The sequence below is a fragment of the Vicia villosa genome, linkage group LG1 (genome assembly GCF_029867415.1).
Source record: "Vicia villosa cultivar HV-30 ecotype Madison, WI linkage group LG1, Vvil1.0, whole genome shotgun sequence".
Lineage (NCBI taxonomy): Eukaryota > Viridiplantae > Streptophyta > Magnoliopsida > Fabales > Fabaceae > Vicia > Vicia villosa.
In genome coordinates this window covers 70605257-70625733 of record NC_081180.1, presented here as the reverse complement: position 1 = coordinate 70625733, position 20477 = coordinate 70605257, and the positions used below count along the sequence as shown (strand labels likewise).

The window sequence follows — 20477 nt, the reverse complement described above, 5'->3', positions numbered from 1 at the left end:
TCCCCTCACAATCCGAGAGTACTCCAGTCCCCTTTCAAACACGAAAGAGATTTCACTATAGTTAGAATTATTGTACAAGCCTATGCCTACTATCTAACCTATAGGGTGATCAAAGGTTCTTAACACCTTTAAGATCAATCAACACTAATGTGAATGAAGAACAATCCTCTTCAAACACACCACTTACTTCCAACAATCCTGGATAGTAAGGAGATACTTTTCTTTGAACTTTTACAAGAGATTTAGATGAAGTTTGTATAGCACTATCAATCTTGGATTGATCTTCTTCTTCAAATAAACAATTCTCAAAATGAATATAAGTGTTCACAATGTATGCATGAAACTTTAAATGGATTTCTCAATGAAAATGTGTATAGAAAGTTTCACTTGAAAATAAGATTTGATGAACACTTGGAAATATTGAAAGATGAAGAATATATGGTTTATGAATTGTTAATGAAGAAGGTGAATAATGATTTTGAAATATGTAGAATTTATAATGTGTTAAACACCTCTTTGAATGGTTATTTTTCCATGAAACAATGCAATGATCAAGTGGTAACAAAATGGATTCGTTTGAATAAGATCATGCAATGAAAAAACACACTGGTTCAGTAGGAACCGGTTCCTGCCTGGGACAACCCGGTTCCTGCTGAACGTTACAGCAGAAAATTTGAATTTTGAACGTGGGAACCGGTTCCTGCATAGGGACAACCCGGTTCCCCATAGTCAACCACAGAATGCTGAAAACTGAGAATGCTGGGAACCGGTTCCCCCATAGGGACAACCCGGTTCCTAAAACCTTTATTTTGAATTTTAACTATGAAAAAGGTTTTAAATGAACTTTTGAGGGATGACACTTTGTAGTATGATTATGATATGCATGAAAATATATTTGTGAACAATTATATGTCAAAGTGAGTATTGTTTATACCTTTGACATTTTAGCTTGATCCTTGAATCTTCACAAATTCTTCAAGACTTTGAAATGATGTATTTTTGCTTGATACTTGAAATTCTTTTTGCACATCCTTTATAAAAGCTTGATGTCCATATTGTCTTCATCAAAACACACTATGCTTGAGAAGCTTGCATTTACATCCACTTCTCGAAGGATGAGGAGCTATGTAGCGGTTGTTGGTATGCGAGTATGGTGCAAGTTATGGATGTTTCTGAAGGTAACTATAAGTAATGAGAATAAATTCTAGAAGATGGAATTTAGAAAGTTGGGATGTTCCAACGCTACTGATGGATTGGGAAGTTATTGTTTGAGCAGCCTTGCGTAAGATGTCGATGTTGGATCAGTGATTTAGTGAAGTATTGCGGTAGACCTTGCTGTAGGATTATTGTGAGTGATTGAGACAGTAGTAGAAGTTGTTGAAGTTGTTGAAACGTTCTGAAACACGAGTAAGAGTTGGATATGCGAAGAGAGGAGTATAATTTCAATAATAAAAAGTGTTGATAATGGCGTACAAGAATTTTGTTCGAATGTATCGTCAGAGGTGTTTTAGTATGTAGTTGCAAGACGTCGGTGTTAGCTTGTTTAGATGATTTTGAAAGATTAGTGAACTATGGAATTATAGTGCTTACGGTGATATGAGTACAAGTTGGAAAAGAACATTATTGATGTTGGTAATGATGGCTTATGCTCCATTATAGTTGTCGGCTATCTATTGACAAATTGAGGACTTGATCACCCTTAATCTCTTGTTGATAGTAGACGAAATCATGATTGGATGGCATAGACGTATCTTGCTAGCTTGATAGTGCGTAAAGGGATGAATGTTATATCGTGAATATAGTTGCTCTCTGGTTGGTGTAAATTAATAGAAAAGTATCCATGAATGGTTGAGAAGTAATGAACAAGTCGGAGGAACTGGTTTATAGGCGAGATAACATCGCAAAGTGAAGTATTGAAGATGTCGAGTGAACAACGATTTCGTGATGGATGTTTAAGGAAGTCTGAACTAGATTAAGACTTGTGAACCATGTAATTGACGAAAAGATTTAACATGGACGGTGACTTAAGATGGATTATTAGAGTTGCGTTGCGGATGTGTAAGGTGGTGCAATTGCTATACGTGTGTGTTTGTTAGAGGTGAAGAACTAGGTATCAGAACCCTAGGAGAATGATATGTCTTGATCATCATGTTTGATTTGGTGGGTTGTGAAGATGAGAACGATGTACCAAAAATATGGTATTTTCTCGTGAATACTTGCTGAGTTCATACGAATGATATAAGGGATGGTAGTCGATGGTGGAGTTGGGTGTATTCGTCGCGTAATCTTATTAAGTTGACGTTATAGTGATTTGGTTTATGTTGTCATGATATTGTTGTTGGGAACTGTAAGTAAGAAGTGATATTTCGTACTATGATTGAGTTAAGTATGTTGGCTATGTTGATGTCGCTATGAGAGTGATACAACGAGGCAGAGAGAGAGTTGTTGGTGTTTGTTGAAGATTGACATGTATAATTATGGGAATGAAAGTACGTACGTGTTTTAGTGTTGGGAATATTGTTAATACGATAATGGTGTGGCGTTGAACACCCAAGTATGAGAGGGTTGTGGTTGTTACTACCTTAAAAGTCGATATGTCAAGTATTGTTGAGCAGTGATGATTTGGTTTCTAAGTTAATGAAGTGAGATTGCATCTCCACGTATAAGCGTGTTAAAGATTGTTGTTACCTTAAGTATTGATAAGCCGGGAGATTCCTGAGGTGGTTAGTAAGTTGTTAACGAGTATGTCGTAAAGATGTCGAATAATTGACACTGGATTTAAGTCAGATTGAGTTGTTTTGGTAGTCGAAGGGTTGTCAAATGCAACTGAGAATTACAGAGTTGGAAGCGAAATTGAGGATGGTTATGTTTGATAGATTTTCGAGGACGAAAATATTATAAGTGGGGGAGAGTTGTAACGCCCCAAATTTAATTAATTATTTAATTAAATTAAATCAAGGATTTATTCATTGGAATTAGTCGAAGTCGGGATTTATCGGTATTATTCTAAAGGCGTAATTGGATTAATATGTTGATTTGAGCAGTTAGGTTTATGATCAGATTAATTAGTCAGATTAGTCAGAGAAATACAATCGCGAGTTGGTATTAATTAAGTTGTTGGGCAATTGTAGTTGTGGAATATTATTGGGAATAATATTCGTTATGTTTTGTGATTGTAGCAACCGGCTTAAAATTTTAAAGAAAGAGTCGCCACCATTTATTTTATCCTAAAGGAAGGGAATTAAACGGATTACCCTAAGTTAGAGATTATAAGTTCGCAAGTCGGTTAGACGGAGGGAAGGTGTTAGGCACCCTTCGTCTCCCTTGTTTCAAGGGGACCCCTTTTAGGTTTAGGTTCTTTATTTAATTTGAGGATACGGTAAACGTACGTTCACCTATATCCTAAAAAATGGCTTTTATTTATTGTTATACTCACTAGGGTTTCGAAACCATATGCCTACGTATCCTCTAGTGCAATGAGGAAGTCAGAGTACCGTAGTTCGTATTTTTGTTGATTAATTATTTTTTTAGGGGTTGTGAAGTATTTCATAAATCTCCTTTGAATTTGTCTGAGTTTAAATTAATGTAATCGTAGACGTAGTTCATGATTGATTTTTAAAATACATCCACTATCTTATTTTTTTTTAGTGAAAATTGAGTTTTAATTAAATTAGTTATAGCGAGATTTAAATTAATTAGTTAATTTAATAATTAACAAATAATATAAATGAAAAAGTGAATAATATTGATACGTGTTTTTTAGAGTATATTAAACATATCATTTGTTAAAAAATTTCATTTATCATGAATTATATCAATTATATAATGTTTATAAACTATATTATTCACTTAATTATTATAAATATTTACCAAAATTTGTCCTAAGTATTATTTTAAAATTAATAAATGACAGGGACTTGAAATATTTAAATGTAAATCGTTTAACTATGGAACTTAATAAAAAGATTCTAATTATTTGTTAAAATATAAATGCTATTATATTTAATCGAACCATAAAAACAATTAAATAAAAAGTATTTAGTTTTAGTATTCTTATTTGAGTTTTACATGGGGTGTGTTTTAGAAGTAAAAGCCTGGCCCAAAAGTACATTTGGGGTCCAACCTGGGTGTGGGGTGCATACTGAGAAAAAGATAACAATTTGATAAAGGTTGGGGGTGTGAATTGGAGCCGAAGGCCCATTAATTTAAACTAGACAAAACCTAATTTATATAAATTAAAACAAATAATAAAATATTAATAATGATAATTTAACAAAGCAAAAATGATGCACTGTACGAGATAGGGGGAGGCGCCCCATTTTCCAATTCGTTAGTTTTTGTTATTTTTTTTATTTTTATAAATAAATAAAAGAGTAATAATAATAGGAATACATAAACAAAAATCAGTGATATGTATATGATAAAACCTTATTTCTCTCTTGTCCACTATACTTTCTCACAGTAACATAAAGTTTTCTCTCCACATTTTCTCAAACAAAAAGACACCAACAATCTATGAACATATGTATTACAAAATCAATACGGAAGAGAAATGGCGATTTACCGATCGGAGAAACAGTTGTGATGTTGTTGTTTTGCACATGAGAGAGATATGGTTTTTTTTTGCTGTCAAAAGAAAGCTTGAGGGAAGTTTGGAAGAGGGTAGGCTTGTGTAAAACCGTGGACGTGGTTTTTGTCTGTGTGGAATTGGCCTTCCCTTTTACGTGTAAAAATGGGCATCTTATAGCTTTTAGAATTATACCAATGTGGAATCAAACTATGGAAAGAAATAAAGCAAATTGATGTAGAATTATGTTGTGTATCAAAGCAAATAAAAATGAATTAAAATGGTCTTATTTTTTTCCAATTTAGTTTGATATGTCGAATAATTGTTTTTTTTGGAAAAAAAATATTCTTGTTTTTATTGTTTTACTTTATGACATACAATATTCTTTTTGGATATTTCTATACGTGTGATTTTGAAAAGTAACAACTATAATAATATCCATAATAATAGTATTAATAATAATTATAATAATCTACTAATGATAGTAAAAAAGAGAAAAAATAGAAATAAAAATAATAAAATTTAGAAACAAAAAAATGCATTGAATGGAAAGGTAGGATTCAAACTCAGGATCCTATACTCTAACAACTCCTCTCATGTGCTCGGCCAATCGTGCTACTCCATTCATTTGAAATTAAAAGACATTAGAAAACATATGAAGTGTGAGGAGATATTTGCTATTTAAGAAATACAAATAATTTAAAGTAAATTATTATATATTTTTAAATAAGCAAAATAAATTAACATTAAAATATTAGTATAAACAAACTAAAAATTATGAAACCCAAGTTTAGAAATAATTCGACTGTTAGAAATAGGGAGGGCAATTTTGGGGTATGACAGTGATTATTCATTTATGTGTGTTATTTGGCTTAACTGAGTAATTAGAGGAATGTTATGAACTGGGCCTATATAGAATATGATTATTCATTTATGTGTATTCAAATGGAAGAGAATGAGACAATCAACGACTACGTAACGCGCATTACGCGTTTGGTGAATCAAATGAAGTATTGCGGAGAAACCATTTCGGAGCAAAATGTTGTATCAAAAATCTTGTGTTCTTTGAGACCAAGATTTGACAACATTGTAGTGGCGATCAAAGAGTCGAATGATCTTCCGACATTGAGCAAAGAGGAACTTCAAAGCTCTCTTGGGGGTCATGAGAAAATGATGGATGAAAGGGGAAATGACAAGGCTAAAGAGGAGATTGTGTTACAAGCACGGTTCAATGAGAAGAGTAAAATATTGAAAGAAAATTGGTATTCGAAAGGAAAGACAAATTTCGAGAATTTTGGTGGAAAAGATTCACAAAATTCAAAGGGTTCGATGGGAAAAAGAGGTGAGAGAATCTCCAAAGGTAGTGATCAAAGCAACTATACCAAGAAATTTGACAAGAGTAATGTGAAGTGTTACAATTGCCTTAGACTTGTTCATTTCGCAAGAGATTGTAATGCGAAATCAAAGGAAAATCAAAGTGATGGGGCTTAGATTGCTCTATAGGAGGTGGATAATTATAACATGCTTCTGGTCATGGTCACATAGGAGAATTATGGCAGTAATAAGCTGATGGACAATAGCAATAGCAACTGCAAATTACTGGACATTAGCTGCAGCAGTTCGAGGAATGCTGTAGAAACACGCGCAGAGAAAAACGTAATGGTGATTGTTCGAGACGGATCCCAATGCAATGATGAGTGGTACTTGGATTATGGTTGTTCAGCGCATATGACGGGAAGAAAGGATTGGCTTGTCCAAATCAATCAAGCCATAAAGAATAAGGTGAAATTCGCGGATGATACCACTTTAGCTGCTGACGGGGTCAGTGATGTTTTGATCATGAGAAGGGATGATGGGCATTCCTTGATCAAAGATGTGCTATAAATTCCATGAATCATATGTAATCTCTTAATAATTGGCCAATTTATTGATAAGAATGACATGATTCGTATTGCAAACAAGATTTTATTCGTTTTGGACCGAAGCGGAGTTTTAGTCCTTAAAGCGCCTATGACTGCCAATAGGAATTTCAAGATAGATTTGAAAGGGATGGAGCATAGGTGTGTTTCTACATAGGCAAATCTTGATGAGTGGTTGTGGCACTACCATCTTGGATATCTCAATTTTCATGACCTCGATGCATTACAAAGGGAGGGTATGGTAACCGTGTTGCTAAAAATTAATATTCCAACTGAGATATGTGAAAAGTGTGTGAAAAGGAAGTAGAAAAAGAGTAGTTTCAGAAAGAATGCATGTCAAAGGACCAAACATCATCTTGAGGTGGTGTACTCCGATGTTTGCGGGCTAATGCAAGTCGACTCGTATGGTGGCAATAGGTACTTTGTCACTTTTATCGATGATTTAGTAGGAAAATATGGAATACCTAATCAAGAGAATGAATGAGGTATTTGATGTGTTTAAGAAGTTTAAGTCCATGGATGAGCGGCAAAGTGGTCACAAACTTAAAATTCTCAAAACGGATTGTGGAGGTGAACATACCTCGAATGGGTTTAGGAAGTATTGTGATGAAGAAGGGATAGTTCGTAAAGTTGTTCCACCCTATAATCCACAACAGAATGGTGTTTCCAAGAAGAAAAATCATTCGATAATAAATATGGTTTGAAGCATGTAAAAGGGAAAAGACTTGCTGAAGGAGCTATGGGGTGAACCTATTTCTGCAACTGCCTATTTGTTGAATAGGTGCCCTACAAAGAAGCTTGATAATATGACTCCAGAAGAGGTATTGTATGGATTTAAACCAAGCTTAAGTCATTTGAGAGTTTTCAGTTCGGTAGCATTTTGATACATTCTGGGTCAACTTCGAAAGAAGTTGGATGACAAAGGTGAGATGATGTTGCTTGTTGGTTATCATCCTACCGGAGGTTATAAGTTGCTTGATGTTGAAAACAAGAGGATCTTGATTAGTTGAGATGTTGTGGTCGACGAAGTGAGGTGTTTTGACAGCAGTAAAATTATTTTGACAGGTCCTGTAATCGATTACAAAAATGGTGTAACCGATTACGGGCGTGATTTTTTGTTTCCTGGAGCTAATGGAACTAATATGATAGAAGGCATAACCGGTTACAGGAATCCTATAACCAGTTACGATAACGAAAATACAGAAAATAAGGTTGCATGAGGTTCTGTACATCAACCTGTCGAAGTCGTAATCGCGGAAAATAGTTGACGACCAACTAGGCAAAGAGGTTTTCCTCAGAGACTCCAAGATTGTGAAGTATTTTGAGATGACGAGATTAATGAAGATGGTGATTTTGTTCACTTTGCACTTAAGGCCAAATTCGAGTCGGTTAGCACGGAAGATGCATTAAGAGGTCCAAGGCGAGTGTGTGAGGTGAAAGAGGAGCTGGAATCGATTGAGATAAACAGTACTTGGGAGTAAGTTGATCAACCGGAACTAAAGAATCCAATCGGTATGAGATGGGTCTATACAGTGAAGGCAAATCCAAAAAGTGAAATAGTCAAGCATAAGGCTCGACTAGTTGCAAAGGGATTTTTGCAAAGAGAAGGTATAGAATTTGATGAGGTGTTTACACTTGTTGCTAGGATAGAAACCATAAGGGTAGTTGTTGGCATTAGGAATTGCAACAATTGGTTTATTTATCAAATGGATGTGAAATCTGCGTTTTGAGTGGTCCACTTCGAGGAGGAAGTTTATATAGAATAACCCATTGGTTTTGTTGTGAAAAATAAAGAGGAATGGGTCTACAAACTGAAGGAAGCGCTTTATAGTTTGAAGCAAACCCCTAGAGCTTGGAACAAACGCATTGATGGTTTCCTAGTTAAAGTTGGCTTCAAGAAATGTGTTTTCGAGCATGTTGTCTATGTGAAGACAGATACAAGCAAATATGTGATCATACTTTGCTTATATGTGGATGACTTGTTAATCACGGGCATCAATGGGTTGAGTATCTCTAAGTTCAAGAGTGAACTTATGGAAGATTTTGAAATGAGTGACCTTGGGATCATGACTTACTTTCTTGGCATAGAGTTCCACAAGTAAAAAATGGGACTACTCATGCACCAAAGAAAGTATGCACTTGAGATATCCAAGAGGTGTGATATGGAGCATTGTAATACTGCCAATACACCACCTGAAGCAAGATTATAGCTTTCTAAAAGTGATGATGAGCATAATGTGGATCTAACACAATATAGAAGATTGATTGGATCATTATGTTACTTATGCAATACGCGGCCAGATTTGGCATTTAGTATCGGTATTGCGAGTAGATTCATGGAGAGACCGAAGGTTTCTCACTTGGTAGTAGTTAAGAGGATCCTAAGATATGTCAAAGGAACTCTTGGTTGCGCAATTCTCTTTCTCTCAGCAGATACGGGTAAAAAATTTGATTTGCTCGGTTATACTGATTTCAATTGGTGCGGAGATAAAGATGATTGAAAGTCTATGGCTGGTTATATCTTTATGTTTGGAGGAGCACCAATCTCCAGGTGTTCTAAAAAGAAACCAGTGGTTGCAGTCTCTTCTTGTGAGGCTGAGTTTATCGCTGCGTCGTTATATGTGTGCCAAGCTATGTGGCTTATGAATCTGTTGGGAGAGCTGGGCAATAATGTTGGAGAAATTCTCACAATTTTGGTTAATAATGTTTCAGCCATCAACCTTGCTAAGAATCCCATTGCACATGGGAGGAGCAAGCATATTGAGACGAGGTTTCATTACTTGAGGGATCTGGTGTGTGAAGGCAAGTCGGGGTTGGGATACTATTGAAGCGAAGAACAAGTTACAGATTTGTTGACAAAAGGAATAAAAAATGATGTGTTCAAGAAGTTGAAGATGAACTTGGACATGGGGAACTTGGAGCACTTGAATTAAGGTGGTGTATTGGATGTACATAGTAATTCAATTGTATTGTGTAAGTTTCTGGGAGCATATTGGTGGAAACAGCTTAAATAATAAACACTTCTAGAATGTAGGGATTGGTTTTTTCGTGGGCGTAACCGGTTACGTGAAAAAGTATAACCGGTAACGGAAGGCAATTTCAATTTTGTTTTTCTGGTTATCGAAGGCATTATTGGTTACGGTATTTTGCATAACCGATTACGAACCCATGTTTTGGATTTTTTAACTTATTTTTAAGTTGTTTAGTTTTTCAATTGTTTTTGTTGCGTTGTATAAATACCCTCAGATGTAATGTATTTTGGTTAATGTCAATTTTACATATTTTCTCCTCTCTTATATTTGTTCACTTCATCTTCAATTATCACTTTTTCTCCCTTGATTCCCCAATATAATTTGTATATCTTGTAACAATTCCTTATTGTAAACCTTCACTAGTGAAATCTCAATTTTTACAAAAGAACCAAGGTTATTAGTTAATAATAAGGAACGGCTTGAGTGACTTTTCTTTAGTGTGACTGGTAATTTTGGTTTATTTCTTGAATGAATATATTATTAATATATATTATATTTAATTATGAGAGAAAATAATTATTTGACTAAAGTTACTAAGTTATGGTAAACCAAAAAGTCACTGAAACAGTAAAAAATATATTTTAAAATAGTAATGCGAAAATGAGTTGAAAATGAAATTAGCTATTATTTTTAAATCAATAAATATTATCATGGTTTTAAATTGCGGACCGCATCACCTGATGCGGCCGCAATATTGCGGTTGCGGTAGTGTCCGCATCCGCATCAGGCTGCAATTGCAGTGTGATTGCAAATCACAATAAAAACTGCATCATAACACCGCATCGGCCGCATCATAACACCGCATCAGCCGCATCAGACCGCATCAGGCCGCAAGAGATTATGCAACGCTCGCAAAAATTATTTGGTCTACCTTCTTTTTTAATTATATCATAGATTTAAGATATATTTTAAAAGGATTAGTTATATTCAAAAGGGTGACGAATTATTAATGAGATATATATGAAAATTTAGAGAGGAAATCGAAGATATGTGAAATCGAAAATAAATAATAAAATATCATTTTTTATATTCATAAATATGAATTCACGCCGCAACGACCGCATTCCGCATCGCAACACCCGCAATAGTCGCAACCGCAGTGACTGCAACCGCAACCGCATCCGCAGCCGCAACCGCAATTTAAAACCATGAATATTATTTAAAGAGATATCTGCTAGTTATATTATATCAGAAACTAAAAATGCAACTATTTATTGACTCCAAATAATTTATTTTATCATTGAAGATACATGAATGAAATGCTATGTACTATCTAATTTTAAGCCAATGATTAATCTTGTTTCTTATAACCCTTTATTATTTTACTTTCTATATTAGCATTTTCCAAACCTTAACTTAAGGTGACACCACATCCTCTTTTCTAATTCCCTCAAAACAAAACATTTTTCTCATTTTTGCATTTCTCCATTTTTGTTGTTGCTTCTTCTGCAATCAACCATCATCAACATCTCTATTTGCAGAAGAAGCACACAAAAATGGGGTTGAAAGAAGAATACACCCCTCTTCTTTCAAATGCACCCCCTCTCTCATCCAAATTCAAAACCTTTGCAAACATCTTCATTTCAATCGTAGGTGCTGGTGTTCTTGGTCTCCCTTATAGTTTTAAAAAAACCGGATGGATCATGGGTTTGCTTATGCTTTTCTCTGTCGCTTTTCTAACTTTCTACTGCATGATGCTCCTTGTCCAAACTCGTCGTAGACTCGAATCAACCACGGGGTTTACGAAAATCAATTCTTTTGGTGATTTAGGTTATGCAACAAGTGGCCCGTTTGGAAGAATTTGTGTTGATATCATGATTGTTCTTACGCAAGCTGGTTTTTGTGTTAGCTACCTCATTTTCATTTCAACTACTTTGGTTCATCTTTCTAATAACAGCACAAGTTCAACAATGTTATCATCTTCATTAGGTTTCACACCAAATGTTTTGTTTATTTGGGTTTGTTTTCCTTTTCAACTTGGTTTGAATGCAATTCCAAGTTTGACCCATTTGGCTCCTTTGAGTATATTTGCTGATGTGGTTGATATTGGAGCTATGGGAGTTGTGATGATTAAGGATGTTTTTATCTTTTTGGAAAATAGACCACCTTTGAAGACTTTTGGTGGTTTGTCTGTTTTTTTATATGGTTTAGGTGTGGCTGTTTATGCTTTTGAAGGAATAGGAATGGTTTTGCCTTTGGAATCAGAAGCTAAAGAAAAAGATAAGTTTGGTGGTGTTTTGGGTTTGGGAATGATAATCATTTCTTTGTTGTATGGAACTTTTGCTGCTTTAGGTTACATTGCTTTTGGTGAAGAAACTCAAGGGATTATTACTACAAATCTAGGGCAAGGAATGATAAGTGGTTTGGTGCAATTGGGACTTTGTGTTAATCTGTTTTTTACTTTTCCAATGATGATGAATCCGGTTTATGAAGTTGTGGAGAGAAGATTGTGTGATTCTAAGTATTGTTTGTGGCTTAGGTGGTTGTTGGTTTTGATGGTGAGTTTGGTGGCACTTTTGGTGCCTAATTTTGCTGATTTTTTGTCACTTGTTGGGAGTAGCTTTTGTGTTTTTCTTAGCTTTGTGTTTCCTGCCTTGTTTCACTTTTTGGTGTTTAGAGATGAATTGGGTTGGAGATGTTTGGTTTTGGATGGTGCAATTGTGGTGTTTGGGATTGTTATTGCAGTGTCAGGAACATGGTCTTGCTTAATGGATATTTTTTACCCTAAGGCTTGATTAAACAATAAAATCTCTTTTCCTGGTGTTAAATTGCATTCGCAACCGCAACTACATGCGCAATATAACTGCAATATACATGATTTTACACCTTTGCAACCGCATCACAATAACAATTTTTACCACATGGATTTTGTCACAAAGCGACCGCAACCGCGAAAGCATTTTAAAACCATGCTCTTGATATATAAAGTTGAGATTTTAGCAATGGAGCTCTTTATTTGGGTTAATTTTTCTGTTACCATAATAACTTGGTAATCCTTGAGGGAGATCTTGCCTAAGCTCTAGTTGAGAAGAATTTGTTGCTTGGGTTATGAATTAGATTCTAAATTGTAGTGTTTATTATCTATGAAGATCAGACACGAGAAACAACAATGACATATAATGAATCAATGTATCAATGTATGTTAATACACTTGTCTATAATGAATCAATGTGTACTAATAGAAATGAATAAATCTTAATTAAGTTGAATGTTCACATATAATTAGTATGAAAAAAAATTGAGTACATAAAGCAAAATAATTCTTGCATACATGAATAACTTTAATACATTTAAATGCCTGTAGTTTTTCAAATGAAATTCAAGACAATCACAAAAATAAAAGATAATAAGATATAAGGTAGTAGAGATTACACATAAAATTTATCTTTGATTTACTCTCTTAATTCAGAGTTACGCTCAATCTCCCCACATAAGAAAAACTTTTTCTATAGTCAAACAAATTACAATATCACTAAAATATTTTTTATCCAACTAATTTATTCTTAAATTTCAAACACTTACCACATTTTTTTCCAAAATGTAATAACAATTAAAAAAAAAATTGTTTAATCAAAAGAGTTTATTATTTAAAAAATATTTTTATTTATATTTGGATCATAAATATAATTTTTTCTTATATAAAAATATTTGGATCAATTTTATATTTTTCTGTGTGAAAATATTATTTTTGATTTGACATTATTTATAAAAATATTTGGATCAATAAAAAACTTATAAAAACAAATATGTGAAAACAAATTTTATTGACTCAATATCACATATTTGGATCAGTAGTTTTATTTTTCCTTTTATATAATTTTTATGATATGAGCAAGCAAAAATTATTAAAATTTTATTGATTCACCATATAATTTATAATTGGATTAGTAGTTTTAATTTTCCCGTTTCATATGATTTCTGCGATATAAGATAACTAAATTTATTAAAATTTTATTGATTCACTATATATTTTGATAGTAGTTTCATTTTTTCTCTTTCATATCATTTTTATGATATGAAAAATAAAATTTATTAAAATTTTATTAACTAACTATATATTTAAATTAATAATTTTATTTTTCCGTATAAAAGAAAAGGTGTAAAATAATTAAGAGCTAGAGTACTTTTAGGACAGATATTTCTGATGAGATAATGAAACAAATGTGAGATAGTTGGAAGAACATGAAAATATGTTGCAGCATAATACAAAATAAATTACTTGAGAATATTAAATAAAATATTAATAATTTTTGTTTCTCTAATATTTATAAGAGTTGGACTATCCTTTATATTTTCTTTATCAATAATATTCACAATTTATTTATCTATTCTCCGAGGTGGATGGTTGGAAGAGAGTAACAAGGAGAGATCGAGGGGAGAAAGCTTCAGGATCATGGGACATTGCCGGAGGGGGAAGGAGATTAAACAACAAGAAGGAGGAAGCAACATCTTTCTTCTTCACGGAGTTTGGAGACAGGTGGAGTGCAAAGGACATGTATTACGAGATGAAGGATTACGGAGATATAGATGAGGTTGTAATACCGCCAAAAAGGGACAGAAAGGGGAGAAGATACGGTTTTGTCCGTTTCTTCAACGTAACGGACAAGAATAATTTGGCCATCAAACTCGACAACATCGTCCTGGATGGTAGGAAACTTTTTGCCAACTTGCCCAGATTTAACAGGACACAACAACACAACAACGAGCGATGCATGAACAGAGATCACAAGAGTATGACATTTGCGACAGTCGAGGGAGGAGGGACACAAGGAAGAAGAAGGGGCGGATGGGTGGACAACCGCTCTTTTGCTGAAGTCATTAATAACAAAAAGGAGAGGATAGAAGAGAACGCTGTGGCTATAACGGCGCGAAGAGTTCATAGAATGAACTCTGAAGAAGAGGAACTAGAAAGGTACAGGAGGGCTTTCACGGGAATATTGAAAGATTCGACTGTGGCTGCTGACTTAAAAAGGATCTTCTTAGAAGAGGGCTTGTTCACTATCAGAATTACTCCTCTGGGACCCAACATGTGCATCCTGGAAGACTTAGTATGCGGAGAGGTGGAGTTATTCATCGAGGAACGTAGAAGTTGGTGGGAACAATGGTTCAAAAGCATAAGCGCATGGAAATCGATAGATGTAGATTTGGAAAGATTGATCTGGATTAGAATCTCAGGTATACCATGCCATGCATGGGGACTGAAGCTTTTCAAGATGGTAGCTGAAGACTATGGAGATTACATCAAATGCGACGACCATACGTTATCTAGAATAAGGATGGACGAAGCGAGGATCCTGATTAAGTCTAAACATCAACCCTTGATCAATGACGCTTGCACGTTGATCATTGACGGAGAGGCTTTCAAAATGTTTCTGAAAGAAGATGTTTCACCACAAATCATTCCGGTGATAGCAAAGTCTGTGGGGGAAGAGGATGGATCGGAAGAAGAAGAGGGAACGGAAGATGACTCATCTCCGGTGGAGGGTTCATCAGCACAGGAGAAGGAAAGAGAAGAAGGCGATAATTCACACGCGTCTAGGGAAGAGAAATCGGCGCGGAAGGAGACCATAGGTGAAGTAATAGAGTGTGTTGCAGCTTCCATAGGGACAGATGGCGTTGGTGGAATGGAGAATCAGTATGGAAGAAAGTTCGATTTGAAATTTTCAACCTCCCCAAAAAAGGCGAATGATGGCTTGTCTGACGATCTTTTCTCGTCCAATAACGAAAACTTAATTCCACATGCTTTGAATGCAGGTAATGATGAGAAGGGGAGTTACGAGAAAACAGTAACAAAAGGTAAAAGTGAAAGCAGCAGTAAAAAGTCTCAAGAGACTAATTCCGTAGGGGGGTCCACACCTAATAATGGATGCAAAAATTTCTTTATTGGGCCGGTGAACAATGAGGGCAGCAACGGCAGCCCAATAAACTTGGGTATGGCCTGTAGAATAACAGAGTCAGCAAAATCAAAGAAAAACAAAAAATCTGAAATTTTCCCCAAAAGAAACAAGAAGAGAATTAAGAAGAAATGCGCTCTCAATCTGGGAGAGAAAGTGGAACCGATGGCTTCTTATTTCAGTTGTATAGCTCCAAGAAGTAACGGTGGCCGCTCACGTATGTCGCAACCAGAAGCAACAACCGAGACCGAAGCATCTACCGCTAAAATCGGTAAGTTCTACCCCTGTTCCTCACATACGGACTCGGAAATCCTCCGCTGTAATAGGAGATTAATGAATTCTGCTAATTCAGAAGTGGGTAGGAAGGTTTGGAAATCGATCACTAGATTAGGTGTGGTCAGTGGTGTGGATGATGAATCTAGCATCAGAATTATTGATGAATTGGAGATGAGAGACAGAGAAGAAGTGAAAGGAAAGAAGGTGGACTCAATTATGTTATTATGAATTGTCTTTCTTATAACATAAGAGGAGGGGGGAGTGTTTCCAAAAGGAAGAGAGTCAGTTTTCTGCTTAAGTCTTGTAAAGTGGATGTCTGTTTTATACAGGAAACCAAAATATCTTGTTTTAGTGATGCATTAGCAATGTCTTTTTGGGGAAACAGTGAGGTGGAGTGGACTGCTAAAAATTCAGTGGGAGCATCAGGAGGTTTGGCGATCATGTGGAAGAAAGGATCTCTGAATCTAAATTACAGTTTTATTGGACAAGGTTTTGTTGGCATTAACATTAACTGGAAAGGTACTAATTATAATCTAGTGAATGTTTACGCGCCTTGTAGTGTGGTTTCTCGGAGAGAGCTGTGGAAGAATTTGATTCAATGGAGGGCAAAAAACAGTAATGAAGAGTGGTGCCTTGGCGGTGACTTTAACGAGGTGGTTAGTAGTGAAGAGAGACTAGGAGAAAGAGGTACTCATAATCGAAGAGGGATGGAGGAGTTTCGGGAGTTCATAGCGAATATGGGAGTGATAGACGTATCGTGTGTGGGAGGAAAGTTCACATGGTACAAGGACAACGGGAAAGCAATGAGTAGAATCGACAGGTTCTTGGTTACAAATAACTTGATTGATGAATGGGGTGTAGTGGATCAACGAATCGGTTGTAGAGACATCTCAGATCATGCTCCTATCCGGCTACATTGTGGTGTCATTGATTGGGGTCCGAAACCTTTCTGCTTCAACAATGCTTGGTTGGAGCACGAAGGCTTCAAGGAATTCGTAAAGGAGGAATGGGCGAAGATTGTGATAGACGGGAGGGGCGACTTCATTCTTTTTGAAAAACTCAAAAGGTTGAAGGAAATTCTTAAAAGATGGAATCGAGATGTTTTTGGTTGGATAGACTTAAATGTTAGCAATGAGGTGGCATCTATAAATGATATGGATAAGCTGCTGGTGGATAATTTCGGAAGTGATATGGAGTCAGTGGTTGAGGTTAGAAGGAAGGCGTCCGACAATCTGTGGAAGTATTTAAACGTGAAGGAGAGTATGCTCAGGTTAAAATCAAGACAATTGTGGTTAAAGGACGGAGACAAGAACACTCGCTATTTTCATAATTCCATAAAGGAGAGAAGAAGGAAGAATGCGATTTCGGTGTTGGAAGGAGCGAATGGTAGGGTGGAAGGAGTGGAGGAGATAAAGAAAGAGGCTGCGAATCATTTTGAAGGTTTCTTCCATGAAGAAGACAATCTTAGAGCGGTTCCGGAAGGGATCGACTTAAACACATTAAAAAATGAGGATAGAATATGGCTGGAAACAGAGTTTACGGAGGAGGAAATTAAGAGTGCAGTGTGGGATTGCAACGGCAACAAAAGCCCCGGACCGGACGGATACACCCTTGAGTTTTTTCAACATTTTTGGGATTTGGTTAAGGTGGATGTTTTGAAGTTTGTTAAGGACTTTCAAGAAAAAGCTAGGCTTACGAAGGGAGTTACATCGTCTTTTATTGCTTTGATCCCTAAAGGTAAGAACCCTCAATCTTTATCCGATTTTAGACCTATATGTCTTGTGGGCTGCTTGTACAAGATTGTAGCAAAGCTATTGGCAGGAAGGCTTCGTAAAGTCATTGGGAAATTGGTTTCGATGAATCAAATGGCGTTTATTCCGGGTAGAAATATTGCGGACGGTGTTTTGGTTGTTAATGAGGCAATGGATCTTGCTAAAAGGGAAAAAAGAAGCTGCATAGTGTTCAAGGTAGATTTCGAGAAGGCTTACGATCGTGTTAGTTGGAGTTTTTTGAGATATGTTCTTGTTAAAATGGGGTTCAGACCTAATTGGCTAAGATGGATGGACAGATGCGTTTTCAATAGCCGTATGTCCGTCTTAATCAACGGTAGTGCAACTAGGGACTTCAAGATTGAGAAAGGTCTTCGACAAGGAGACCCTTTGTCCCCCTTTTTTGTTTGTTTTGGCTACGGAGGTGCTAACGGCGTTAGTGAAAAAAGCAACCGATATAGGGGAGTTTAGGGGCTTCAAGATAAATGATACGGAGGAAGTGAATATACTTCAATTTGCGGACGACACCATTATCATGGCGGAAGGAGATACGGCGAATTTGTGGTGTTTGAAATCTATTCTAAGGGGATTTGAGTTGATGTCGGGTTTGAAGGTCAATTTCAACAAAAGCAGCATTTATGGAATCAATGTGAACGAGTGGTATAGCCAAGCGGCTTCCATTTTTCTTTCTTGCAAAGTGGATAGGCTACTGTTTAAATTCCTTGGGGTGAGAGTGGGAGATAACCCAAGGAAAATTTCAATGTGGAAGGATTTGATTGCTTACTTGAAGAGGAGATTAGCCGGTTGGAAGGGAAGGCACCTCAACATAGCAGGACGCGTGTGCTTGATTAACTCCGTGCTTAATGCCATCCCCATCTATTCCTTATCCTTCTATAAAGCTCCTACCAAGATCATTAACGAGATAAAATCAATACAAAGCAACTTCTTGTGGAGCGGGTGCGACTTAAAGAGAACTATTCATTGGATCTCTTGGGATACTGTTTGCAAAAATCGTGAAGAAGGTGGTCTTGGGGTAAAAAGCGTCGAGGTTATGAATGCCGCATTGCTAAGTAAGTGGAAATGGAGAATGTTAGTAGAAGAAGAAGCGGTGTGGCGTGGCATCATTACTTCTCGATACGGAAATGTAAAGAGGAAGGTGCTCATTGGTGATTCTTCGGTGGTGGAGAAATATGACTCAATTTGGTGGAGGGATATGATTTTATCTGACAACTATATCCGTTTGTTGAATGATAATTTTTCAGGGGCTGTCACTTGTTCGATTGGAAACGAAGTGGATGTACCGTTCTGGTACAGCAGCTGGGCCGGATTGCAATCTCTTGCGAGTGCATTCCCGGAGCTGCTTGCAGAGGCCGAAAATGACAGCATCACAGTGGCTGAAGCGGGACAATACATGGAGGCTGGATGGAGATGGAACACGGCTACACAGCTTGCGGACGGCAGTAGCGATTCTGAGCTGCTACGGCGCGAGATGGAGGACAGAATTAGCCACGTCAAACCCATGATGAACGAAAATGATTCCTTCACTTGGCGCCTTAACGAGGACGGCTTTTTCACTGTCAAAACTTGCTACGACATGTTCAAAACGAAGCTAACTGGACCACCCCTTGATGCCAACATCGTAAAGGCATCCCAACATCTATGGAAGGTAAAATCCCCTCCTAAAATCTTATTCTTTGGCTGGAGGATCATCCACAATAGACTAGCCACTAGGGACCAATTGCTTAGGAGGGGAATTCTGTCAAATGAAGAAGAGGTGGTATGCGTTTTCTGTTCTTTGGAAGAGGAATGCATCAATCATTTGTTTGGGGGCTGTTTTGTGGTGGCAGGCATTTGGAGTAAAGTTTTCAACTGGATAGGTGATATTGATGGTTTATCTTTAGAAGATTTTGAGAATTTTTTCTTTGTCATAGAGAAGGTGAAGAACCGAACCAAAAGGGTGATAATTGCGGTGATTTGGCTAGCAACTACGTGGAGTATTTGGAATAGACGTAATGCAATGATTTTTAAGAACGAACATTTTAGTTTCGTAGAGTGCATGTCGGAGATTCTCTTCAATTCTTGGAATTGGCTTAACTCTTATTATAAACTAGCGGATAATTGTAACTATCATGTTTGGAATACTTTACCGTTCATGTGTTTTGAGTAGTAGAGGCTTTCCGTGTTGTATTCGGTTGGAACACCCTTCATATACTTTTTCCCTCATTCACTATTTCATTAATTTTCCTCCCAACAACAACACAAACCCTCTCTAAAACCTCCATCATTTTCAATCCATCTTTCTGAAACATCCACTGATTGCAAGATAAGGTTTGTTGGGTCATTATTACTCCAAGAAGTCTATAAATAATGAACCTATACATTTTCATCAACATCAAGCCACAAACAACAATGACACAAACCTACCCCCACCTTGCTTTTGTATACTTCAGTAGTGATTACCCGATGTCGTTCCAATTTAGGTTCTCGTGCGACACGCCATTCACGGATTTGATCTCGTCGCTTAACTCTCTCTTGCAATACCCGGAAAATCGGAAGGTTGTCAAGCTGGAGTATCGCTTGTCTTCGCTTAACGACAAGGGAGACATCCAGTTCACCCCATTTGAAGTCAAGAACGACGAAGATTTAGCAGTTTTGTGGACAATCTTCGAAGGGTCCGATCGAGTTGGATGCGAAACTTCAAAGATCGGGAGTCGACATTATCAAAATGTTGACCCATCCTCAATTAATCGTGTTTAACAATATGTAACTTTAATTTCATGATGATTTATCTTTGTAATTTCGATTATTTATGATAAATCCAAGCTTTGTTCATTTGTTTTTTGTTTTCTGCATCAGACGAAAAAAGGGTGTTTTCGGATATGTATTTCCGAAAACACTTTTTTTCTGAAGAAAAAAAAAGTGATTTCGGAAGTGCATCTCGAAAACACTTTTTTTTTTATAATAAGGTGTTTTCGGAAGTGCACTTCCAAAAATTTAAAAAAAAAAAAGCGGTTTCGAAG

At 36.3% G+C, this 20477-nt stretch overlaps 1 protein-coding gene across 1 annotated transcript; it reads left to right on the top strand.

The window, feature by feature from the left end:
• Positions 1–10903: 10903 nt before the first annotated feature.
• Positions 10904–12721, top strand: LOC131609051 (amino acid transporter AVT3B-like). Its single transcript, XM_058880684.1, has one exon. It carries the CDS (start codon positions 11015–11017, stop codon positions 12251–12253), a length of 1239 nt encoding a protein of 412 aa, XP_058736667.1. The 5' UTR covers positions 10904–11014; the 3' UTR covers positions 12254–12721.
• Positions 12722–20477: the final 7756 nt, after the last annotated feature.